General features: G+C 40.8%; 2 protein-coding genes across 2 annotated transcripts in view; both read right to left on the bottom strand.

Moving 5' to 3' along the window:
• The window catches only part of LOC135704215 (connectin-like), a 517,879-nt gene extending 500,275 nt beyond the window's left edge, over window positions 1-17,604 (bottom strand). The window contains exons 1-2 of the mRNA XM_065225689.1: window positions 17,413-17,604; window positions 7,170-8,131 (exon numbers count right to left, since the gene is read on the bottom strand). The gene's annotated coding sequence lies outside the window, so the exon portion shown is untranslated. The remainder of the gene's footprint in view (window positions 1-7,169; window positions 8,132-17,412) is intronic.
• The window catches only part of LOC135704283 (uncharacterized), a 70,100-nt gene extending 52,233 nt beyond the window's left edge, over window positions 1-17,867 (bottom strand). The window contains exon 1 of the mRNA XM_065225747.1: window positions 17,729-17,867. Within this exon, the coding sequence (XP_065081819.1) occupies window positions 17,729-17,867 (139 nt within the window). The remainder of the gene's footprint in view (window positions 1-17,728) is intronic.
• Between the last annotated feature and the right edge of the window lie 9,199 nt (window positions 17,868-27,066).

The raw sequence follows: 27,066 nt of genomic DNA, 5'->3' as shown, positions 1-27,066 counted from the left end.
TTTCAGAGTAGTTCTGAGGAAATGTTCAAAGTAGTTCTGAGAAGAATTTCAAAGTAGTTCTGATGAGAACTCCAGCGTAATTCTGAGGAGAATTTTAAAGTAGTTCTGATGAGAACTTCAGAGTTGTTCTATGGAGAGTTTCAGATTAGTTCTGAGAAGTACTTCAGAGTAGCTCTAAGCAGACCTTCGGAGTATTTCTGAGGAGAAGTTCTAAGAAATTTTGAAAAGAATTTCAGAATAGTTCTGAGGAAAAGTTCAAATTAATGCTGAGGAGACCTTCAGAGTTGTTCTGAGGAGAAGTTCAAAGTTGTTCTGAAGAGAAGTACAAAGTAATTCTGATGAGAACTTCACAGTAGTTCTGAGGAGAAGTTCGAAGTAATTCTGAGGAGAACTTTAGAGTAGTTCCGAGGAGAACATCACTGTAATTTTGAGGTGAATTTTAAAGTAGTTCTGATGAGAACTTCAGAGTAGTTCTATGGAGAGTTTCAGATTAGTTCTGAGAAGAACTTCAGAGTAGTTCTGAGGAAAAGTTCAAAGTAGTGCTGAAAAGAACTTCAAAGTAGTTCTGATGAGAACTTCAGCGTAATTCTGAGGACAATTTTAAAGTAGTTCTGAGGAAAACTCCAGAGTAGTTCAATTGAGAGTTTAAAAGTTATTCTGAGGAGAACTGAAGAGTAGCTCTTAGGCGAACTTCAAAAGTATTACTGATGATAAGTTCAAAGTAATTCTTAAAAGAACTTTAAAGTAGTTCTGAGTAAAATTTCAAAGTAATTCTTAAAAGAACTTCAAAGTAATTCTGAGGAGAAGTGCAAGGTAGTTTTGAGGGGAACTTCACCTTAATTCTGGGGAAAATTTCAGAGTTGTTTTGAGGAAAACTTCAGAATATTTCTGTGTAAAGTTTCAAAGTAGTTCTGAGGAAAAGTTCAAAGTAGTTCTGAGGAGAACATCAGTGTAATTTTGAGGTGAATTTTAAAGTAGTTCTGATGAAAACTTCAGATTAGTTCTATGGAGAGTTTCAGATTAGTTCTGAGAAGAACTTCAGAGTAGCTCTGAAGAGGCTTTTGGAGTGCAAAGAAATTCTGAAAAGAACTTCAGAATAGTTGTGAGGAAAAGTTCAAATGAATGCTGAGGAGACCTTCAGAGAATTTCTGAGGAGAATTTCTGAGGAGAAGTTCAAAGTTGTTCTGAGGAAAACTTAAAAGTAGTTCTGATGAGAACTTCAAAGTAGTTTTGAAGAGAAGTTCAAAGTAGTTCTGAGGAGAACTTCAGAGTAGTTCTGAAGAGCAGTTCAAAGTAATTCTGATGAGAACTTCAGAGTAGTTCTGAGGAGAACTTCAGCGTAATTCTGAGGAAATTTTAGAGTAGTTCTGAGAAAAACTCCAGAGTAGTTCAATGGAGAGTTTTAAAGTAGTTCTGATGAGAACTTAAGAGTAGCTCTGAGGAGAACTTAAGAGTAGCTCTGAGGAGAACTTCAGAGTATTTCTGATGTGATGTTCAAAATATTTCTTAAAAGCACTTCAGAAAAATTCAAAGTAGTTCTGAGAAGAACTTCAAAATAGTTCTGAGGAGAACATCACTGTAATTCTGAGGTGAATTTTAAAGTAGTTCTGATGAGAACTTCAGAGTAGTTCTATGGAGGGTTTCAGATTAGTTCTGAGAAGAACTTCAGAGTAGTTCTGAGAAGATCTTTGAAGTATTTCTTATGAGAAGTTCAAAAAGAACTTTAGAATAGTTCTGAGGAAAAGTTAGAATTAATACTGAGGAGACCTTCAGAGTAGTTCTGAGGAAAACTTCAGCGTAATTCTGAGGAGAACTTTAAAGTAGTTCCGAGGAGAACTTCAGCGTAATTCTGATGATAATTGTAGAGTAGTTCTGGAAAATATTGAAAACTAAATCGAAGATCTAGTGTAGTTTTTAGGAGAACATCAGAGTAGTTCTGAAGAGAAGTTCAAAGTAATTCTCATGAGAACTTCAGAGTAGTTCTGAGGAAAAGTTTAAAGTAGTTCTGAGAAGAACTTCAAAGTAGTTCTGAGGAGAACTTCAGCGTAACTCTGAGGAAATTTTAAAGTAGTTTTGAGGAAAACTCCAGAGTAGTTCAATGGAGAGTTTCTAAGATGTTCTGAGGAGAACTTAAGAGTAGAGAAGATTAGTTCAAAGTAATTCTTACAAGAACTTCAGAGTAGTTCTGAGAAGAAGTGCAAGGTAGTTCTGAGGCTAACTTCAAAATAGCTCTGAGGAGAACTTTACCGTTTCACCGTAATTCTGGGAAAAATTTCAGAGTTGTTGTGCAGAAAATTTCAGAGCATTTCTGTGTAAAGTTTAAGAGTAGTTCTGAGGAGACCTTCAGAGTAGTTCTGAGGTGAACTTCAGAGTAGTTCTGTGTAGAGTTTCGGAGTAGTTCTGAGGAGAAGTTCATAGTAGTTCTGATGAGTCCTACAGAGTAGTTCTGAAAAGAATTTCCGAAATCTCCAGAGAAGTTCCATTAGCCTCAGGAAAATTTCGAAAACTTTAAGAAAACTCCCCGGGAGCACCCAGATTATGTCTAGCCAGCGTGGCTACCAAAGATCATATTTTTGAAATCTCATGTAATTTGATGAGTCGTTGTTTCAATAATAATCTGACCACTTCCCGGGAGTACCCGAAAGATGTCCGGATGCGTCTAACATCGTTCTGACTACTTACTACGACCTTGAATGATTATTTGATTAACCTCTTGAAGGTTAAAAATTACAAAAAAAATCAACTGAAAACATTGAGCACTTCTCAGGTTGCCGTTTTTCCAAAATGTTGAAAAAACGCGTTTTAGTGCAATGCCGCGTTTGCTGCAACGTGCTCATTCTGGGTTGTCAAACGGTTTTCAGTGTATTGGAAAGTTTGCGCTTGCCGCTATAACTATACAATTACCATAAAAAAAATTCAATTGACCACTTTGTCAAGGAGTTTTGGCGTGACTTTCTAACAGCGATTTCACAAAACTGGACCAACTAATTTCTATTTTTTTATGAAACGCACAAATGTTGGCTACTTTTCTCGAGGTTCTAGAAGAAAAAATTGTAAAATAATGTTTATTTCAAAGTTTGAGTGGTAGTAAACGTCATTATAACTGCTCGAATGAAGTGGTTAATTGCAACGTAATCTATTGTCACCAGTTAAACATAAACGGAGCTCTATTCGACATTCCGGTGAAACAGCTAAGCCAACCCGACTCCAACCTGACTTCAACCAAACCTCAACCCGATGTTGACCGACATTGACCCGTACTACTTCCGTCATAACACCGTGCACTACTCGATTGTGCGATACGCAAGTAGCACCTGAGCTGTCCAACTAGTCTCTCCTAAATATGAAATCTCTCTCTCCTTAGTCTCTTTCTCCTTCCAAACATAAGGGCCGCGCACCCTTATTTTAGAGTAGCACCAGTGTTTTTTGCACCACTCTGAGTTTTTAGTCGATCCCTGTTTAGCAGGCAACATTGGTGTTAATGGTGCGAAGAATAGAGCACAAATAGTATGTCACACTGCAGAATACAGTGTTGCCCACAGAACAGCTGCTTGATTATGCCGTAAGATTATCAATATCTTAAACAATTAATAACAATTTAATTTGACATTTGGCTGAAAAACGATATTGCGCAAAGTTGTAGCTTAAAAAATTTCCTGTAAGAATAAATATAGCAATTTTAGAAACAGCACTATGGAAAATGGGTAGAAGACAATGAACAAAAAGTTTGGTTTTTCCATAGTAATTTCCACATAAACTTCGAATAGTTTGTGCCAAGTCAGTTTCTTACCAAATGAGTTCAAATTTTGTGAGGCTAATCAGGACCTGATTTGAAACCGTTTGAGCACTGTGGAGCAAAAATTTCAAATTTTGTATCAGTCTAGTGCACATGCTGCAATTTTGGAGAATTGTGGCTGCGCCAACGAATATGCCAAATTGGTCTCCAAAGATAACAGGATCGACACCAACAAATTTTTTTGGACACTGTATGCTTCGGAGCAAAAATGTTTCATGCGAGCAAGGGTCCAGCGTAAAGCCGTGGAAAGACGTACCCGACATCGTTTCACCGACGATAAACTTAGAAAGCGTCACTCGTATGATTTTCACATTTGAGCTGTGGCAAGCGACGAATCACCGACCGTGTGTAGAAATTTATTCTCAATACTGAGCTACGGGGAACACTGCGGGTAAGTTTTCTTTGATCATACGAACTAATACGTTAAACCTATTGTTTGTTTTAACCTTATTGCAGAAATATTATCTACCGATTCGTTGATGATCCTGACGACGATGATGTACTATCAAAGGCTCCCAAGCGAGGAAAATATGTTGGCAGCACTAGAAAGCGTGATTCAGTCAGAGCACATATCGATAAATACAAACCGACCATATCACATTATCGACGTGCTCATGGTCCAAATCGGCTGTATTTGCCATCGGGTTTAACCAAAACGGCCATGCACCAAAACTACCAGGCAACTCACGATATCGGTGTCAGCTACCAATTTTAGGGGCGTATCCTGAAGGATATAAACATATCGATGGTAAAACTTGGACACGAGCAATGCGAAACATGTGTTTCGGCACTTCAACATCAGAAAACTTCCGGACATACGACCGAGGCTCCACCAACAAACGACTCTTGTGCCACATGTAAGCAATACAGTGAACATTTTCAGCTAGTCAAAGCATCCCGTGCGGAGTACCGTGAGGATGGTGCGGAGTACCGTGAGATGGACTGAAGACAGTTGTGTTCTCACAAAGGCTAATAGCCTTTAATGAAACCTTCGTTCCTTTCGGGAAGTACACGAAGCTGTGAACGGCCGATCTTCTAACGACCTAGCTGGGTGTTTTCATAGGAGCATCACAAGCTTTAGGGGTTTGGAAACGCTTGTTTTGTGGCTGGACAACTGTGCGTCCCAAAACAAAAATTGGAATCATTTCCTTCACCTCATCTCAAACTGGGAACATGGTTTGGGCCAAATACCAGTCTAGCGAACATGCTACGTCGCTGTCAGGTAAACGGTAGAATTGAATTGGAGGAATGTATCCAAAAAGAAAGTCGTTCATTCTGGATTGCGTTTAGCAAAATTAGCTCATATTTCGGTTGAAAAAATAATCAAAACTAGTTTTAAGGTATCTAAACGTGCATTTAATCGTATCAGAAAGTGTGTTCAATTGGATATACGGTAAATTTGATCATGTAAGTAGAAATAATGTACTGAAAACAACATCTTATATCTAGGTTGGCAAGCACTAGTACACAAAACTAAATCTAATGTCTAGTGACTAGAATTGTGGATTTAAGTCCAGACTAGTATCGTAAGTATTCAAAACCTAAATTGGTATTATTATATGAAAATCTAATTATCCATGATTGAACTCAGATTAGTGAAGAAACGTGTTGAGATCGACAAATCACCGCAAATCGCTTCTAGCAAGAGGTGTAGAGAAGAAACTATCTTTTGTAAGTAGAGTGTTAAATTGTACATCGTAAAACACTAATTTGAATATTAAATTTGCAGTTTGAGCTGCGTCAATCAGCTGCTACAAAACAGTGGTGCAATTTTTTTGAAAGTTTTCCGAATATCATCCTTCATATAAATTCCAAAAATGTGGAGATGAAGGAGTTGGTTCTAATTTTTTTTAATCAGGGCACACCTTCCTGGCAGCAGACAGCTTCCACGCCGCAGTTGAAGGTGCAATGAGACGAAACCCACCGATGACATACCCAGACTTTACACCTGTGGTTGAAGGCGAAAAAAAGTTAAAGTATTGGACATGCTTCCACAGCATTTCTTTCCCTGTCTCCCAGTACGTGCTAAACAAGCTGAGCCCTTAGACGTTAGACTTCAAACAGTATCTAGACAAAGAACAAATCCAACAATTGTGAGTGCAAAATATTTTTGATATGTGAAACAATTAATTCTTAAAATAAAATTCCCCTCAGTTTCCCCTGAAGAAGGCCTTAATCAGAGCCGAAACGTAGGGACAAATTACAAAATTAATTCGTTCTGATGAGTGATTGCCAGACTGCCAAGCCGAAACTGATTATTGCAGAACCTCACAGTCGAACACTCCAACACAAGGTGACGATTTGAACAGCTGTAAGATATTAACAGCCAACCAGGAAAAAGTGGTTTCAGTAGAGCACTTCAAGGAGGAACATTTGATAAAGAGTTGTCAACCCAGGGGAATTGACCTGGACAGAAAAGCTGCAACTATTATGCCATTGGTAAAGGAAGGAAAAAACAGTTTTGGGAAAAGTTACCTGATGCCCATGGAAAACAGGACGGCTAATTTATTTTTTTCATCGCTTTAATATGCCTTTATTATTATATTTTCCTTTGTTTTCATTCAATATTATGTATTGAACAGCACGAAAATAAGAATCCTTACTAAACATACTTGCTAAATGCCTATGGTTGCTTTTTTTATACATTTGTCATAGTGGGACTGATATGCGATTACTTTTAACATGGGACAAACAGACCTCATCTTTTTTTCCTATTATTTCAGAACTAACAACTCGATACTATGTAGATGAAGAATAATAAAAATTAGGCCCATTAGTGCACGTATCTCAAAATCGTCGAAAAGTCATATGGGACTGAAATGCGATTCTAGGCAGTTCCGTTCTGTAGGATTATTGATGAATTCAAATGAGGTATCCCAACTAGCTTTGAGTGGATTTTCAACGATGACTCATACATTGTTGCACTTTGGCAATCATTTAATTATGATTCTGCTTTTCTTTCTGGGATTGGTTCGACGAGCTGCGGTCTGGGGGAGGGGTTTGATTCCTGCCTACGTCAGTGAATCTTATCTAGGTGAATGTTTCTATTGCTCCAAAGCTATATTCAAAGGAATGTTGTAAGTGGGTCTGCTGCTTCAGAATCGGAGTCAAGATCCTTTTAAATTCGTCTTAGAAACGTTCGCTTCACAAAGCCTCATATGAAGCATAAATTCCAATCACGGTTTTGACTTTGGGAGCTTTCAGAAAATCATAATACCACCTCCCGACGCTTATCGACAAGCTTGATTCCCTACCACTGAACGGGGTTATGATGACTGATTTCTTGGAAAGCTCTCGATTGAATGTTAAAGACGTGTCGTCCCATCCCACGTTAAAGCACTGAAATAAACCTCTACCGCCCATAAAAACTTACCCAATTAGTTTACACAGCTGGACAGGATTTCGCAACCCCCAACACTCCGGAATCCGATTCACTTCGACTCTTTTCACTGCAAACAAACATAAAAAGTTCTGGCCTTCAATCACTTCTCTCGAAACCTTGTTACCGTTGATTCCGTTCCGTTGTTGTTGAGGCGAACAAGTTCTCTTTTCCAATTTCTTCTAATTGTTATTTCACTGCTGCTGTAAAAAGAAAGGATGCTCAAATGCTGCTTCTTCCACCATTCAACTACGTCCGTTTTGGGTCCACGACACAGAATGGACAAAACACGCTGCGGGAATAACAGCTCCGGAATCCCACTGGCAATAAATATCAATTTACACTTATTTTCCTGTCGCTTCCCCACCGCAGAATTGGCTATCCTTCCCAATACTCCGGTTTCCAATTTGGAACACACTCGCGCTCACAATAAAACAAAACAGTCTTCTTCGTCTGATGGGTTTTCAACGCGAACTTCGGAGGCGAAGAAGACAAAGTGATGGAAAACTTCTAGGAAGCGCTGTCTCGAGTTTCGGATTTGTTGAGCTGTTTGGTTGTTGGCACCGGCGAGCTTCACGGGAAGCTGAAGCTCGGTGGGACGATCTCGGAGACGACGACGACTATTAAGGTCAATGGGTGGGCAGAACCGGTAAACTTGGACTTCCTTTCACACCGTTTCGGCTTCGCTTTCGATTTTTGTTGCTGCGTACCTGCGGAAATCTCCGACGGAAGTGGCCCCGAACCAAACCGAAAGACACCTGATGTGATGGCGGCGGCAGCAAGTTTGGCAATCAATGTTTTTCTTTTGACTTTTAATTTAAAGCACTTTTCGCATGGAGAGTGAACTTGTCTTCCAGCGGTGAAGTGGCTGTTGTTGATGTTGACGTGAATGATGGTACTTAGCCGGAGTGGCGATGGGTAAGCTCCGTCGTGGGTTGGTTCCGTTTGTTGATGCACTGTAAAATAAACCGGAGGGGAAATACGTTTACTATCACCTACACTGTCCGTTCGATTTTGGCAACAAGCCTGAACATTTAATGTTGTCAAAATTGAATTTAATGTTTTCTATCTAGCTTATTTTCCGAACTTAGTACCAATGCTACCGACGCCAGGGAGGTAGCTCCCACACCTGGACCCTACCTATCGACTCATCAACTCATCAATCGGGGACCAACGGCTTTACTACCCTTCCGACATTATCAGAGATGTAATGCCGGGCCCTTTGGTGGGAGAGGCAATCACGCTTACCACTACACCACTGGCACCGCTATGCAGACATTCCAAAGCAAAACGATATAGTCGTTGTCAGAATTTCGTAACAATTGGTAGTTTTGTTCCTTATCGAAAAATATTAGACCCGTATTTTTCTTTTTTTTTTATGGTGACCATTCCCATGTTAAAAAGTGGTGCAAAAAATCGATTCTTTCCTATTTTTTTTTCTCCAAAAATGATTTTGTTTTTAAATCGTAACTTTTGAACCACTGAACAGTGTTTCAGAATGCAGATTTAGGTGGAATGATACGTTTTGAGCCTGAAATTGAAACTTTAGACTAAAAATTGAAACTTTAAAAGTCTCTTCTACAAAGTTGTTCCTTATAGTTAGGCCCTCATTTTTATGATAATGAATTCTAGGGTGGTTTCTATTATCATTAAAAACATGTATCTTACTTTTTTGTTTGAATAAATTAAGGTATTCATTCTTCGGCAGTTATAGCTGAGCTAATTTCTAGCAACTTTGTAGAGAATTACTTTTTTGTATCTCTTAAATTGGACGATTTAGAGCTATTTTCTTGAATTGAAATAGGGTGGCTCTAAAAAAAAGTTGTTTTGCTCTAGTTTTCTTATTTCGTATATCTCAGCAAAGGTGTCTTCAATAACTTTTAGATCTTAAGGCGCAAATTTTTGCTGCGCAAAGCTTGTCAATATCTTTCGCCGATCAAGAGTTATTGACGTTTTTATGCTAAAAATATGCACTTTTCAAATGTTTATATCTCTTGGGGGCAAATAAAAAAAAAGTTATTTTACGGCATTTGAAAGGGCGTATGTTATTTTCAATAATATGAAAAAAATGGAGGTATGTTATTTATAAACTCGTATAAAATCAATTTGAATTTATTCATATTTTTTACTATATTCGGGTATATCTTTTTTATTAGAAGAGATACAGGCAACAAATTTGGATAGAAAACATTAGTCTTAAAGAGTTTTAAAAGTCTCTAGAAGATGACTTTCATGAGAAATTTCAAATAAAAAGCAAAACAACTGTTTTTTTAGAGCCACCATAACTCAATTCAAGAAAATAGCTCTAAATCGGCCAATTCAAGAGATACAAAAAAGTTGTGTTCTGCAAAGTTGCTTGAAATTAATTCAGCTATAACGTATACCTTAATTAATTCAATTTCAGGCTCAAAACATATCATTACACCTAAATCTGCATTCTGGACCACTGTGCACTGGCCGATTTGAATGACTTGATGATGATTTCAAATGAAAGGTTATTATAAAAAATTTAAAGGGTTGTGTCCTAGACACGACCGCAGTATCACGTTGACCTATGCAAAATTGATGTAGGGGAAATGGATGTCATGTCGACTTAAATACCCCTAATTTGGGCCCATAGCGACCAAAAATATCCAGTAGTACCGTCCCAATGACGCGTTCATCTAGATAAAATTGATAAATAGCAGTTTTTTAGCGATGGGTCCAATCTTAGATCCATAGGCTACTATTAGAACCATTTCCCCTATATCATTATATTGTGACTATTATACTTCATCTTAAATTTTTCAAGTATTTTATTGTTTTTGGTGATTATAGTTCAATGTTGGTTCAAATATTTTTCCCAAAATGTAATAAATGTGGGCTCCTTGACAAGCCATTATATATTTTGGAGTAGCACGTGGGTACCCAATAGGGTGGGTCACCGTTATATAAAAAAAAGCATACTTGAACTCATTAAGCGAGAACAACCTTTTTTTGGTTCCATTTTTGGTTCCAAACAACTGTGCAAAATTTGGGGAAGATTGGTTATAACCCTGCTTTCCGCGTTTTGTTTGAAATTTGTATGGGAATTAGTATGGGAAAACCTAGTTTTTTTGCATTTTCATTCCTAGTGACCACAATTTGGCTTGAACCATGCAACTAGTCATGTTCAAATATAGTCCAGAAAGTACCTAACAACTTTGCTCAAGGAAGTACGGTGCTAGAATGTATCTAAAAATAAGTTATAACCGTTCAAATATATATGGTTTGAATTAAATGCCAAAAATCACTTTTCCTGCCAACACTGCCGGTCAAATAATAATTTCGGAGTATCTCATGTCATCAACTTTGTATGTTTAGATTAATTATTGAATTATTCAAAAACAATGAGATTTATATCATATGCGCAGTCGGACAAGGGGGGGAGTTTCGATTAAAGTTAATATGTAGATGTAAATAAGCAAAATTAACGGTAAAAAACAAAAACGTTAACGAAAAGTTTCCGTGCCAACGGTGAAACCGTATGCTGCATGGGTGCACTGCTTGACAGCTGACTTCATACAGCGAATTATATTGCACCCGGTTAGGTGCTGAATGCATCCGAACCCGTTGGCTTCCGCTGAAAACAAAGGAGAAGAGTGCGTAGATAGGCAAATCGTCTTTGTGCTCTGAAAAGTTCACGTGTGTTCGATCTTCTGTGCGGAAAAAAATAGTCATCTGAAAATTGTTGTTTGGCCCGGGTAGAAAATAACAGCTGCCGGTGCGGGAAAAGTGACTCGCGTGTGGCTATTGATCCAGGAGGAAGAAATAAGCTACCAGTGCAAGAGAAGACAGCCATTGCTGTGGCATACAACGGATCTGTTCGGCCCTCAATTGGTGTTGGCGAGACGGCTGTGTCCGATTGAGATTCTACGAACGGGCGTAGCGAAAACGCACAGATCACTGGCTGCTCATTGACGTTCGTGAGACATCCAAGCCACAGAGGTCCATTTAGGAGGAATCAACACTGCAAAAAGGTAACACGCTGTAGAAGCTTTTGCCAACCATAAAGCAAGCCTTTTTCTCACCCAGACCGAGGTTTGGTGGGCAAACGGAGCGAAAAGATCCACTATCGACTGTAGCAATCCCCTTGGAAAGCACCCAGTGCAAATTCGCGTGGTATAGCAAGGTTAGTAGCCAGCACACCCTCCGAGAACAAATCGGCTAAATCAACCTCTTCTGCAGGCTGACCTACGTTGCACGAACTGGCTGGTTTACTCAAAGCGAACCGGTCTACATCCGAACAAGAAAGGCCTTCAAGAGAAGTAGGTCACGTGCTGGTTTGTGAGATGAGTCCAAACCTAACCTCAATAGGCCATTTTTTCCTCTAGCTTTCTGGAGTTCGGTTTGCGACCGCAGCAATAGAAAACGGAAAGGGAGCGCTCACGCACACGAACGAGAGCATCGGTGGCCGATCGAGCCTCGGGCAGCTATGTGCTGACTAAGACGACAGTGGTGGCAACCGGTGTGGACACGAGCGTCCGCGTGCACGGTCGAAGTGAAGCAACACTCGTTCGCTATCCGGGCGGAGAAGCGCTGGCTTGCGTGACAGCTCAGCGGATGAAGACAGCAGCAGAAGCAGGAAGCGAGGTGAGCCCCAGCGATTACGTTTGCTCGCTATCTAGACGGAAATCCAACGGTGTCGCACCAACACGGAAGTTGTTAGTGGCGTACGAGGGAAGCGGTACACGGTGCGTCCACGGCCGGAACGATGAAGTACATTCACCCAAGCAGTACCGGCGATGCAGGTGCACCCATCAGCAGCAGCCAAAGGTAGAAGATTGGCCCATCGTGAGTAGTGAAACTTTTATGTGACATAGCAGTAGAGTAGAAAAGAAAATGGCAGGGAGTTCTTGAAGAATCTCACAGTTGAGAAAGGAAAGTAGGAAGGATGTTCAGGAAGATGGTAGCCATAATACACGGTTGTTAAGATGATTGTAATGCCTTATTTTTGATTTGTTGGTGCACATTGCTTTAAGTGTTTGTGATTACTCCGCCCTATGGAAGTTTTTCTCTACCGCTACCGGGGAACTTGCAACAATACGACTGCGTCTCCATTGATACATATTTTTCGATAAGAAACAAAACTACCAATTGTTACGAAATTTTGAGAACCACTATATCGTTTTGTTATGGAATGGCTGTATATAGCCTTACTTCATTATTCTTAAAATATCGATCATTGGTGGCGAAAACGACTATGGCCATTCCGAACACGTCCCAGGACTAAAATGTGTCATGCGACATTTAAACAAAAATCGGAACTTGACTGACAGAAAGCCAACCCTGCTCAAAAATGCGATTTTCAATCGTTATGATTAAGGTAGAACTATCTATTTTCATTATAAACAGGTAGAAACCCGATTGAACCTACGGTTGACCAGTCGGAACGGGAAAACCCGTGAGAAGAATCACCCGGAATCACTGAGTAGACATCCGGATATCCAGAATCACCGAGAATATGATCAATATGCCATCACCATATCCACTCTGCTACTGGGTGGTCAGAAAACGGTCCTCTGGGTATCCGAAATCACCGGAAATATGGTCAATTCCTAAAACTTTAGGCTAAAAGTAAACCTAGAGATCCGTGAGCATAGAGGAAATATTCCATCACCATATCGATTATCCTACCGGGTGGCCATAAAACGGTCCTCTGGATATCCTACCGTATGCATGATAATGTTTGCACCATCGTACAAAAATAAGGTTCCCGTTTCACCAGTGCATACAATGCCTTAGTTTTCTTTGCATGCACGTAACCTATAGATCATACCGTAGTAGGCTGTGTATAGAAGAAAATGATTTACTTAGTTTGACAGTTGCACCATGACAAAGTGGCAGCGTATTCGTGATTTGTACCACGCGCAAATGTCGCAAAAAGACATTTCAATCGCCGTGGGATTGTCTCGGTGGACCGTCAAAAGGGTTTTAGACCGAAGGTGGCCACAGGTCGTCCGAGGTCAGCTCGGGTTCCGAGGGTTATCGCTGCTATCAAAAGAAAGATTCGGGTGAATCCAGTGCGTTCAATAAGGAAAATGGCAAAGGAACGGCACGGAAGATCATAAAGGAAGATTGCGGGGCGAAGTCGAGGGCACGGAAAAAAAACTCACATGATTGCCAACCGCATCCGGGAGCTATGAGTCGAACGATGCAAGAAAATTGTGAACTTCCTTAAGCGAAAAAATCCAGTAATCCTGTTCACCGACTAGAGCATGTTTACCGTCGATCCCGTATCAAAATCCAGAACCGAAAGGAATATTAGTACTCTTCCGACTGCTTCCGACGAGCACAAGAACGTGTATCTGACCAAGCATCCTGCTATTTAGTATTATGGTGTTTGGATTTGTGGTTTCCAATGGCAAACAAAAATGGACCCGGTGTTCATTCCAGAAGGCGACAAAGCCAACACGGAGGTCTACATCGGGATTTAAGTAAGTATGTTCTTCCGTGGATCAAAGAACAGTACGGTCCGAAGCCAAATGTTGTATTTCAACAAGACGGGGTTCCGTGATACACCTCGAGACGCACTCAGAAGTGATTGCCGGAACATCTTCCGTTCTGGGCGAAGGATATGTGGCCGCCATCTAGCCCCGATCTTAATCCGCTGGATTACTCAATATGGCGCGTCATGAAGGTCAAGGCCTGTTCTAAACGCCACCCGAGTACAGCATGCCTCATACAAACATTGACCCGTACCTGGAGAGAAATGGATCCAGACTAGTCGAGTATTTGTACAAGACACTGAAGAAGTCTGCTCATTTTAGACGAAATACGCGTATCTGTCAAGGATAAGCAAATAAAATAGTGGAATTAAATGGAAAATACTAATCCTTCTCTCTCTCATTATACATTATTAGAACTTGCCGTGCATTCCGGAAGCGTGTGGAGGCCGTAATTGCAGCAAGTGGAAACTCGATCGATGATTAGCATAGTTTAAGACTCTGAAAAACATCCCCTCTTTGAATAAATAAAAAAACTTGAAAACGAAATTTTTGATTTTTTTTTAATTTTGACATTGCTCAATGGTGCAAACATTATCACGCATACGGTAAATCACTGGAAAATGGTCAGTTCCCAAAAGTTGACTAGGAGATCGCTATTCCTGCCACAGTGCATACAATCTTGAGCATAGCGTAAATATGCCCAAACTTTATCGATTCTACTACCAGGTTGCTGGAAAACGGTTCTTCTGATATTTGGATTATTGTTATTGGCTCTTATAAGATTAGTATACCATTACAATTATTATGGTGCGCGTCAAGTGACCTAGAAAAAAAAAGTGCGATTGACCTCTTCCGATTTTGACAAACTTTGAGGAGATGTTTATTTTGGTCTAACTTTAGTGAAATTAAATTTTTGTGCCGATCCAAGCACCCCTCGGTCCAGGGGAGCATTTTCTATTTTAAGTGATTTCCAAGAAATCACTTCCTTCTTTTATCAATATCTTAGAAACAAATAAAGGGTGTCCCACATCAAATAGCAGCACGAAAAAAATTACTGTAGAAAAAATGCTGTATTGTTTAAAAATTGCGTCACCCAAAAAGCAACGTCGCGAATTGATTTTGCGCAAGCACCTGGAAAATCCTCAACTCTCTCATCGGGATATTGGAAAACAACTCGGAATCGTGCAGTCGTGAGTCGGTGAGTCGTGTGATTAAACTTTACTACCAAACTCTGAGCATCGAACGGTAGGAGAACTGCGGTCAGAATGGATGTTCTATTAGTGATCAGGATCACAAGCGTGTCACGAAAGCATTTAAGTGGAATTCCAATGATTCGGTCAGGGATGTGGTCAAAAAGTTGAATCTGTCCAAGTCTTTCGTTCAGAGAGCCAAGGACCGGGAGGGACCCACACAACCAGAATGCACGTACACTGGAATCGCTTTTTACGCGAGGGATACGTGCCGCGTGAAAAAAAAAACCGCGTTAAATAAAACATCCGAGATTTTGATTTTTCACCTGCTTAAATATTTTTTTAAATCGGATTTTGATGCCATTCGTTATTATAGCATGCTATGGTCCATATAGACATATTATAAAAAAAATTCTGTATTTACACAAAAAATTGTGATTTTTTTTAAAGTATGCCATTTGATTACATATAGTTTGAAACGGATAATGTGATTGGAATCAACTCGATAGGTCGTATCGTTGTCGAGAAATCGTTAAAAAAGTACCGCGTAAATTGCGACTCAGCGGCCCTAACCGCGTAAAAACAACCGTGTAAAAAAACCGCGTAAAAAGCGACTCCAGTAAATATTCAAAATTGTTTCTATGATATACAACCTTATATACAAACAAACAAATCGTATAGAATGCAAAAAGAGGGCCTAGCCTATACCAACAAAAGTGAAGGCCATATACGTGCGAATTTTAATTTCTTTTTAAACGAGTTGATTTGACATTATATACGATTTAATCTGTAATAACAAATACCATTTGAAAAGCCTTACGATGTAATCAGATTTAATTTGTGATACAGTACGATGGAAAAATTATTCGTCGCAAGTCGGAAATTTGCATTCTATACGTTATAACTTAAACATAATGCAATGTTTGTCATACTTATATGCGATGTTGACTTAAACTGTAGTTATTTACGATACTGTTTGAACATTGTTATACGACTTCTGGGGACTGAAAGTGCAGAAGGCTTCAAATCGTGAAGACCGGCAAAATACGGTGGGAAAGTCACGGGCCCGGAAATTGTACACCCAGATGGATGATGAGACTTACGTCAAGACGGACTTCCGGCAGCTTCCGGGGCTATTGTTCTTTACCGTCCAGCACAAGTTTGATGTTCCGGAGGAAGTAAGGAAGCAGAGTTTGCCAAGAAATACATGATTTGGCAAGCGATCTGGTCATGTGGCAAGCGGAGTGACTACCGGGATTGTAAACGGGGAAATCTACCTCCAGGAGTGTCTACAGAAGCGTCTGCTTCCTCTGTTGAAGCAACACGAGGGCCCTACGAACTTCTGGCCGGATCTAGCTTCATGCCACTCTTCAAATGTTGTCCTGGAGTGGTTCAAAGCCAACGGGGTCACTTGGGTACGAACCAAGGACATGAACGCCCCCAACGAACCGGAACTAAGGCCCATCAAAAAATACTGGGCTATTATAAGGCACGCACTACGGAAGCATCGCAAGGAGGTCAAATCTGAGGAAGATATGAAAGAAAATTGGGTTTCCGTACAGAAGTCCGATACAGTTGTCATTCTTACTTTTATCGCAAGGATCCGACTTTAGCTGTAAGGTATACTAGATAGGTATACTAGGTATACTAGATGCTAGATATACCCTTTGGATTGTAGGAACACCCTCCCTTAGCTCAGTCGGTAAAATCGCAGCTGCAAAGCAAGCCCATACTGGAGGTGGCTGGGTTCGATTCCCGGTCCAGTCTAGTAATGTTTTGGATTGGAAAATTTCTTGACTTCCCTGGGTAAAGAGTATGATTGTACTTGCCACACAATTATACTAATGCAAAAATGGTACAGGCATCGAAAGCTCTCAATTAAAAACTGTGGAACTGCATCTCGAACACTAGGTTGAGAGCTTGCAATAAGCTTGATATGCGATGAGAAATAAGCTTGAAGTTTAGCTATGTTGTTAGTTGAGATAGTTTGTCCAGTTTGTCGGCTACAAACTGGATTACTGGTTTGGAAATTCATCGAAAAATCGTAAAATCTGTTTGATGTTATATTCATTCACGAAACCATTCCATCTAAAATTGTTAAATTGTTATGTAGTTTTTTATGATAAAATCGTCTGAAAATAAATGCTCTTTCATGTGAGCAACTAATGATGCTAATGATTCAAATATGAGATGAGCAAATGCCGCACTGTCAGCCGCACAACAACATTCCTAAATTTATTGCACATTTGAATGATGGAAATGCTCCGTTTCGAGGAAATATTTGGCAAGCTGTTAATATTTCATTGGAAAACTAAACATCAAAATTAAACGAGGAAACTTAACTCATATCCATGACCAAAGTTTACTATCCATTTGGTGCAATTCTATGTTCACGTGTTATTGAAACCCACCACCAAACTACATTTGATCTTTTTTTGAATCCACGACAGCTACATAGTTTCTAGGTAATACAATTTGAAATCTCAACGTCAAATATGAGTCAACTCTCGACTTCCAGCACACAATAGTGACATAAAAACACACACACACACACACACACATACACACACACGTACACACCTGTTCACGAATCGCACGTCCGTAGCTTGGAAATCCAAACAAACACCCACCCCTCTTCGGCAAAGCAGCAGCCCCCGGCACTCGCGAATTGATTTGACTCACGCACGCACGCGACCACGATATTTCCGCTGTCCGGATATGTAGGGTTCCCGACCGGATCTCCGACGAACCGAAAGGCGCGCACCTGGTGGCTGTCCGACGAATTCTAACCGACTGACTCGCTAATCTTCCTACACCCTCTGGGTCGGTGCTGGGAAAAGGCGAAAGTCTTCGCCGCTGAGTTTCCTCCAATCTGTTTTTGTTCGGTTTCTCCGACCTCGGTTTCCCACCAGGTTCCCCCGGAAGTGCCCCGTCCCCGTGCTGGCATGTGGCTGCATTTCCTCGAGCCGATCAGGCGCAGCTGATGCGCTCTCTGCAACACGGGAGTCGTGCGTCACTTCGATGTCGCGCGACATTTCTTGGGTTGAATGTTGCATGTTGCTTCCTCATCCTTCTCGCCCATTGTGGGCGATGACTTATCTCTCCGCTGAGAGGATTCTGCAACCGGACAATAACGGGCGAGAGTGAGTGCCGTCTGCCGTTGAGCCGAACTCGGCTCTGCAGCATCAGCTTTGTGGAAAATGCGAAGAAAATCCCGACGGCCGAAGCCGAAGTCCGTGTTCGCTGGTCGTGATGTGTCGCAGATGTGTGATTTCATCGATCTTCCGGGATGGGTAGGGGTAGGTTGGTGCCTACTTCCGAGATGTGCGTGAATCGGGGAGGATGCGGGAGCAAACAGCTCACTCGATGGTGCGGTGTTGTTATGATGCCTCCCGGATGGTTTTACAATGCTGCACGGTGGGTGTGAGGGGAAGCCCCAGGAGTTTGCCGCGACGGAGTCTTTGTTGAGGGTGTCCGTCTTTGTCGATCCAACCAAGGGGCGGTTCATAAACTACGTAGACCGGGTTTGAGAAGTTTTAGACACACACTCTCCTTCTTCCCACGTAGACAATCGGTCGTTCAATTGTATGGACATTTCACCCTCCGCCCTATTTTTTACATGGCTTATGAACATTTCCCACCTAGTCAGCAGCGTCAGAGCGGATCGAATTCGAGCATGGGGCTCAACAAGTTGGTGTACGATGGTACTTGCTTCCGGGGAGCAGAGGGCTGGATAGTAAGCCGTGCTTCAGGTTTAGCGAGATTGGTTTGTTGAAACGGGAAGGGGAGGCTGTTTTCTCAGATAAAAGATCTGTGAAAGAATACAGCACACTTACCGGTATTGTTTGAGGAAGATTGTAGAAAAGTTTTAGTTGAACAGCACGGGATGAGTGCTCGGGCAAACAGATTAGATATGGCAACATAACGAAAGTGGTGATGGTTTCTGATAGCATGATGATCATGATCATTTACCAGCGTCCGAATTCAACTTCAATACGATATGGCATGTATATATATATATATATATATATCTTCTTCTATATATAACTTTTGGATGTGTCATCCAGACTTAAGTTTAAAAAAAAAACACTAGTTAACTCTACTAAGGTCTAAAACCAACTGAACTTATTTATTGAATTATATTATTTCCAAACCTACCGAAGCCCTATCAATCAGCTGAGCAAGGTTGCAAATACTCGTTTCAGCTAAAACAATGTTTTTTGTTTTTAAATTATGAAATAATTAGATGCTAAAGGGTGATACGGTCAAAATTTGGTCAATATCAACTTGACGTATTTCTTTCAATTTTGCATTTAAAAAACCTGAACACCCCTCATTTTGAAGGTGTGTGTGTGTAGAATATTGCTCCTATTTTGATTTTGGAATTCACTCTTCAGTTGTCAAAATGCCGTCCAAGCAAGAAGAGCAGCGTATCAAAATTTTGCTCGCGCATCGCGAAAATCCGAGCTACTCGCACGCAAAGTTGGCAAAATCGCTAAAAGTTGCCAAATCAACCGTTACAAATGTAATTAAAGTGTTTGGGGAACGTTTGTCGACAGCCAGGAAGTCTGGATCGGGGGGAAATCGAAAACCGGAAGCCGCTGAGACGACAAAGAGAGTTGCCGGTAGTTTCAAGCGAAACCCTAACCTCTCTCTCCGAGATGCCGCAAATAAGCTGGGTGTATCGTCTACAACCGTGCATCGAGCCAAAAAACGAGCCAGACTATCGACTTACAAGAAGGTAGTTACTCCAAATCGCGATGATAAACAAAATACGACGGCCAAAGCGCGATCTCGGAGGCTGTACACGACGATGCTGACGAAGTTTGACTGCGTGGTAATGGACGACGAAACCTACGTCAAAGCCGACTACAAGCAGCTTCCGGGACAGGAGTTTTATACGGCAAAAGGAAGGGGAAAGGTAGCAGATGTTTTCAAGCACATGAAACTGTCAAAGTTCGCAAAGAAATATCTGGTTTGGCAAGCGATCTGTACCTGTGGCTTGAAAAGCAGCATTTTCATAGCTTCCGGGACTGTCAACCAAGAAATTTACGTGAAAGAGTGTTTGAATAAACGTCTGCTGCCTTTCCTGAAGAAACACGGTTGTTCCGTACTGTTTTGGCCGGATTTGGCATCTTGCCATTACGGTAAAAAGGCCATGGAGTGGTACGCCGCCAACAACGTGCAGGTGGTTCCCAAGGACAAGAACCCTCCCAACACGCCAGAGCTCCGCCCAATTGAGAAATACTGGGCTATTGTCAAGCGGAACCTAAAGAAGACCAAAAAAACTGCTAAGGGCGAGCAGCAGTTCAAGGCAAACTGGCTTTCTGCGGCGAAGAAGGTGGACAAGGTGGCTGTACAAAATCTGATGGCAGGGGTCAAGCGTAAGGCCCGGCAATTCGGATTTGGAAAAGCGGAAGCCTAACTGAATATTTTTCCTGAATTTTATACTAATTGAACTTGAAAAAGAAATTTAATTTGATTTTTTAAATAAACGATTTCACCGATTTACACGCGTTTTCCCTTGACCAAATTTTGACCGTATCACCCTTTATGATCATATTTTAAATAGGTAAGATACAAGAAGAGGCTGCAAAGATTTTTTTTTTAATTATAGTCACTTTAACACTCTTGTGTCATTCGTGACTTGTTCGGGGGTGAGATTTGAACTCGTGACTTTGGCGTGAGAGGTATGGATGTTAACCACTACGCCGAGGTCGCCCCCCGGTTGCAAAGAATGTGTTTGACATATTAAACCTGTTTATTTCACTGCATGAGAGTCACAATCAGCGATTTTTCACACACTCACTCACTCACTCAGCGATCAGAAAATCGCTGATTGTGTCTCATGGAAAGCAAAATTTACAGGTTTTATGTTTCATACGCATACTTTGTAACCTCTTCTTGTAAGTTACAAGTAAAACATGTCATCATACCATCTTTTGGCTTTATTATTCCGAAAAACATTATTTTAGCTGAAATGAGTATTTGCAACCTTGCAGCTGAGTAAGATAAATTTAAAGAGGGAACGTGGTCGCCGTGTTTCTGTTGCAAAGGCGACAAAACTGCTGAGGCGTCTTCGATCATTGGCAGGTTCAAGGGTTGGTGACATCTTTGGCTGCCGGATGGCCATTTGCTGATGTAGGAATATGCTTTGCTCGTTACTGTGCTACCTTTGTGTTCCTTGTGTTGCTGGGGAAGAATTGCTGATGTTTGGACTTGGGTGCGGATTAGTGATCGTGCTGGCTGCTATGCCGATTGCTGAGTCTTAGTCGTCGTCATCGGCGTTGTCGTTGTTGTTGTTGGTATGGATGATGACGATGATGACGATAATAGAGATTTACCAATGAAGTGATTGGTTGCTGTTGTTGCTGACGGTGATGATGATAATAGAGATGCACCGATGAAGCGGTTGGTTGTGGTCCAAGAGGGTTCGTTCTTAACTTGTATATGTATTAATGAATTTCTGTCTGTCTGTCTGACCCTTATAGACTCGGGAACTACTGAACCGACCGGCGTGAAAATTTGAATGCAGGGGTTTTTTTGGGCCGGAAAAGGTTCTAATGATGGTTCGAGACCCCTCCCCCTATGTAAAGGGGGGCTCCAATACAAATGAAACAGAAATTTTTTGCATAACTCGAGAACTACACAGTTCGAAAAAGTAGTGTAAATTTCTGTTCAATATGATGCACTTAAATTGAGCGTCACATATCATATACGTTTACATTATATATCATGTAAACTTCTGAGACATTTCATGCAATGTAGCAAATATTGTACACAAAAGCCCATCTTTGTAAACAATATTGTTTGCAAGTTGCTCGGTTGCGTGAAATCAGACCCCTTTCACTCTTTGGTATTTATAGAAACAAGTAACAGCGCCAAACGGTTTGTGACGAGACAACGTTGAACTGCAGCATTTGAAGAAAATACGCACACCAACGCAACATCTATACATGTACGAACCCACACAACTGAGCGGACGGTACAGCGCATATCAAAACACGAAGCCGTGTCATACCTCATCGTCATCATTCAGCTTCGGCTACTTCTGTTTGCGTTTGCTTTCACCGGCGTTGACAAATACTTCCTACGGTATAAAATAGGAAAGTAATGATTATTGCAACGTAATTTTTTAATGGAATGCGAGCTGCGTTGGCCAAAGAAGACGGCATATTTTATTACGTTTAGCAATGATTTCAATACGTTGCATTTCCAGTGGCTTGGGTATTGGAATAATTCTTAATAGAGATTGAATGTTTTTCCAATGTTTACTTCTATGCTTATTAAGATTACTTTGAGCAACAGCTCCGCAAATCTTCACTTACTATTAGAGATTTGCATCTTACTGCTAACGGCGGTATATTGGAAACGCTTTCGCTCGAAAGCAAAACATACTGCAAGCACATCATGATGCGCGCTTGGATGTGTATTTTCTCAACTGTTTCTGTTGCGTATAAAGTGGTAATGATTGATAATCGAAGCAATCACAAACAAGTAAAAATCTTGCTATGGCAATATAATGATGATGACTTCGAGAATGATATTGTCCTCTTCCCTCGGCTGATCATCAATGCCCGCGTTGACATCTGTAATGCTGACACCAGTCAATTATTGAGCCCTGGTGGTGAAGTTTACAGGAAACTCCCAAGAGTTTCAATATGAACTCAACAGATGGCACTGCAAGCACATAAGGGTGGTAATTATATGTTATGATGACATGTGTGACATCTTGTATGAGGAATTGATTAGTGGGATATCTTGCTATTTAGATATCTTTGGTGAAATGAAATACAAGTCTAGGTGAATGAATGTTTACATCACAATTAAAATTCAGAATTTTTATCTGTGTAATCAAGCAAATGGAACCAAATTTGGCATGTGGAGGTCATAGTCCCTTAAATATGAGGGGAGGGGGCTACGTACAATATAGCATATTTTTTTTTAAATCGGCGCATAAACTCAAGCTAATATTGAATCCCGAGCAAGTCCAGGCACACTCAGCTAGTTATAACTTTCTACTGAACTTCGGATTTAATGTTATACGTTTGTCAACCAATACATCTCAGCTTGTTGGTCACCTTGTCAGCTTGTTGAGTTGAGGTAAAAGATTTATCTGCAAATTATGTTTGATTAACTGCCAGTTAAGGTCATTGAGGACATCGATAACTGATGAATGGCTGAGTTCATTTTGATTGCTGAACATCGAAAGTAATGTTCTTAAGCTTAATTTTGTAGCATTGATGGATACATTGAAGCTAAATGGAGGCATCAATGCTTCACGGATGGAATTTGTATTCAGAGGTGGTTGGAAATGCTATCTAACATCCTTTAAATTTGTCGAACCTCTTAACGGAATCCCTTTATGAAGAGCTTTGAGTGGGTTGGTTTATTTCCTTTAAATTCCGTTATAATTGCTTATCTTTTGACAGATACGCGTATTTCGTCTACTAGTTGTAAACTTCAACAGTGCCAAGTACTCAACACCACTGAAGAATCCATCTTTTATCTACGAGCTATATACTAATCAATAGGTACTAAAAATCAGCAGGTATCCACTGCCATGTCAAAATTTACCTAAACAGGTACCTAAATTTAGTCTCCAACAGGTAGATGCATGTTATGATGTGTTGTTTTAGGTAGCATGCTAAAGAGTCTCGAGTATCTGTTTCCTTGATCTCTCTTAAGCAATGTTGATGGATTATGTTTAAATATTTCTAGACTTTCGGCCACGTCTAGTTTCCAAGGTGAAGATACAGTCCGCAGGATATTAATGTTTTCCTTAATCAAATTGTGCCCCTTTTTAACGATATGTTCTGCAACCTTGGATTTAAATTCATAATGAAGTCCTTTATCCATCTCTTTGTTAGTCTTTTTTACCTCTGCGATGTGTTCCTTAAACCTTGTTTCCAAAGTCCTTTTCGTCTGACCAATGTAGATTTTATTGCAATCTGGACAAGAGATTTTGTAGACTCCGGCTTTCCCTAAGACATTTATTGAATCTTTAGTTGATCCTAACAGTGACTTCAGCTGATTTATCCTACTGCTGAATACTAAATCTAGGCCAAAACTTCTAAGCTTTGAAATCAATGGTTTGGTAATGTTTTTGTCGAAATGGTAACATGATAATTTATAAGCTGGAGAAAGGTCTGACGAGGGTAGGTAGATAGTTTCACTAGAGTACAACAGTATGAAAATTGAATAGAAGTTGAAAATGAGCGAAGGGCTATTAATGCGACAGTACTTGTCAAATACACACTACTTTACCTAACTCATACATTAATGGATGAGGAGACTGGAAGTATTTTTTCCAATCTGCGGGCAAAAAAGTGTGCGTTCGACTTGCTCATGTACTGTCTGCGTTTGTGAAATAAAGGGTGTACCGTTTAAAATCCGCACACACTCAAATTGCTCTAACTTTTGATCCGTTGGATAAAATTAATTGAAATTTTGCGTGGACATAGTTTAATGTGTATTGCTTACACTCTGTGAGTTGATTTCATCAGGTGCGCAAAAGTTTTCAAAATGGTGCATGCGCGAAAAAGTACTTTGAGAATAAGAATCTGTCGCATCGCGCCATCGGAAAAAAAAGGTTATGAATCGTGAATTCCACGGTGTCGGGTATCATAAAATGGTTCGAAGAACGTCTGGTCAACGATAACGATCACAAACACGTGATTGGGGCCTTTAAACGGAAACCGAACGCCTCAGTTCGAGATGTGGCTAAAAAGTTGCATGTGAGCAAGACTTTAGTGCAGAATACCAAATCTCGAGCTGGACTACGTACGTTAAAGGTTCAGAATTCTCCAAACCGTGACGAAAAACAAAATACGGTTGCAAAAAGCCGTGCCCGGAAGTTGTACGACCAGAAGTTAACGAAACCAAACTGCTGCGTAATGGATGACATATGTGAAGGCGGACTTCAACCAGATTCCAGGAAACCTGTATGTGACTGCCAACGATAAGTGCGATGTTCACGAGAGCCTCCGGACACAGAAGATGTCGAAGTTCGCCAAGAAGTTCTTAATTCTGCAAGCGATTTGTACTTGCGGAAAGCGGAGTAAACCTTTCGTTACGGCAAGCACCAATGGACAGGTGTATTTGGAAGAGTGTCTCCAGAAGCGGTTTCTCCCTCTCCTGAAGGCTCATGACGGTCCGATGATCTTCTGCCCGGATTCGGCGTCATGCCATTACACGAAAGACGTGCTAGAGTGGTATAAGGTGAATGATGTCGATTTCGTGCCGAGAGATCTGAACCCCCCAAACACTCCGGAACTGTGCCCAATAGAAAAATGCTGGGCCATTATGAAGGAACACCTTCTAAAACGACCTAAAGTGGTGAAGAATGTAGAAGAAATGAAGAAAACATGGGTTAATATGAAAAAAAAACTGTCGATTTTGAAGTCGTGCAGAACCTTATGGCCAAGGCTCGTGCATTCAGGTATAGAGGTGAATTTGTTTCTTTTTACTCCCTGAAAATTTGGTTGCAAATGCGAATTTTGCGACTGAATTTTAAGTGTGCGGATTTTAAACGATTTTATTCGGGGTCAAATTGATCGCATAAATTGTAATAATAGAAGTTACTTTTTACATTAAATAAAATTGACTAACTTTTGATATCAAAATCAATCGAATATGATAATGCTATCGTTCCGCATGATAACTTATTATAAAGAGTGTTCTGTTTTGTTTATGTACATTTTTTAAATCTCAAATTGGAAAATATAGATATTGGGTGAAATTTATAAACAACTCATTTGGCTTTGGAGTGACTTTCTATGACATATTCTTAATTAGTTTGGGTTCCCTAAATCCAAAATCCAGCCATAATGCGTCTTTGAATTTCTCTGCTGGTATCATTTTCGGCGGTCACCAGTGAACCAAAATACACGAACTCATCGACCACCTCGATTTCGTTACCGTCAATCTGAACTTGGCGTGGGAGGCTAACATTGTCTTCCCTAGAACCTCTTCCTTTCATGTATTTTGTCTTTGATGCGTTGATGGGAAGTCCAATCCGCCTAGCTTCAGCCTTCAGTCTGATGTACGTTTCCGCCATCATCTCAAAGTTCCGTGCCATGATGTCAATGTCATCGGCGAAGCCAAGAAGCTGGATGAACTTCCTGAAGATCGTGCCACTCGTGTATATCCCAGCTCTTCTGATCACACCTTCTAACGCGATGTTGAATAGCAGACACGAAAGTCCATCACCTTGCCGTAACCCCCTTCGAGATTCAAAGGGATTCGAGAGTGTCCCCGATACTCGTACAACGCACATCACTCGATCCATCGTCGCCTTGACCAATAGCGTCAGTTTATGCGGAAATTCGTACTCGTACATAATCTGCCATAGCTGATCTCGATCAATTGAACAAATGAACAAATGATGTGTGGGTACGTGGTATTCGCGGCATTTCTGCAAAACCTGCCGAATCACGAAAATTTGGTCCGTGGTAGCGCGGGCACCCATGAATCCCGCCTGGTATTGCCCCACTCTTGCAAATGGTGACAGGCGGCAGTACAGAATTTGGGAGAGTACCTTGTAGGCGGTGCTCAGCAGTGCGATCGCGCGGCAGTTGCAGCAATCCAACTTGTCGCCCTTTTTGTAGATTGGGCATACGACAACTTCCATCCACTCTTCCGGTAATATCTCCTCCTCTATAATCTTGGCAATTACCCAGTGCAGTGCTCTAGCCAGTGCTTCACCACCGTATTTTGATAGCTCACTTAGTAGTTGCTCTACACCAGTTGCTTTGTTGTTCTTCAGCCGACCGATCTCCTCCTCAACTTCTTGAAGATCAGGGGCCGGTAGCCTGTCGTCTTCTGCGCGTGCTCCAAGGTCTGTTGACGTGCCACCTTCGTGTTCTGCTGCTTCACCTTTGAGGCAAGGTTGCAAAGACTCATTTCAGCTAAAACAATGTTTTTCTAAATTATGAAATAATTAGATGCCATGATCAAATTTTGAATTGGTAGGATACAAGAAGAGGTTGCAAAGAATGTGTTTGACATATTAAACCTGTTTATTTCACTTCATGAGAGTCACAATCAGCGAATTTTCACAAACTCACTCACTCACTCACTCACTCACTCAGCGATCAGCAAATCGCTGATTGTGACTCATAGAAATCAAAATTTACAGGTTTTATGTTTCCAACGCATACTTTGTAACCTCTTCTTGTAACTTACAAGTAAAACATGCCATCATACCATCTTTTGGTTTTATTATTCCGAAAA

The sequence above is a fragment of the Ochlerotatus camptorhynchus genome, unplaced genomic scaffold (genome assembly GCF_037179485.1).
Source record: "Ochlerotatus camptorhynchus isolate MF236.1 unplaced genomic scaffold, CSIRO-AGI_Acam_v1.1 ptg000232l, whole genome shotgun sequence".
In the NCBI taxonomy this organism is placed as follows: domain Eukaryota; kingdom Metazoa; phylum Arthropoda; class Insecta; order Diptera; family Culicidae; genus Ochlerotatus; species Ochlerotatus camptorhynchus.
Note: the sequence above shows the minus strand (reverse complement) of the source record. Positions and strands in the feature narration are given on the sequence as shown.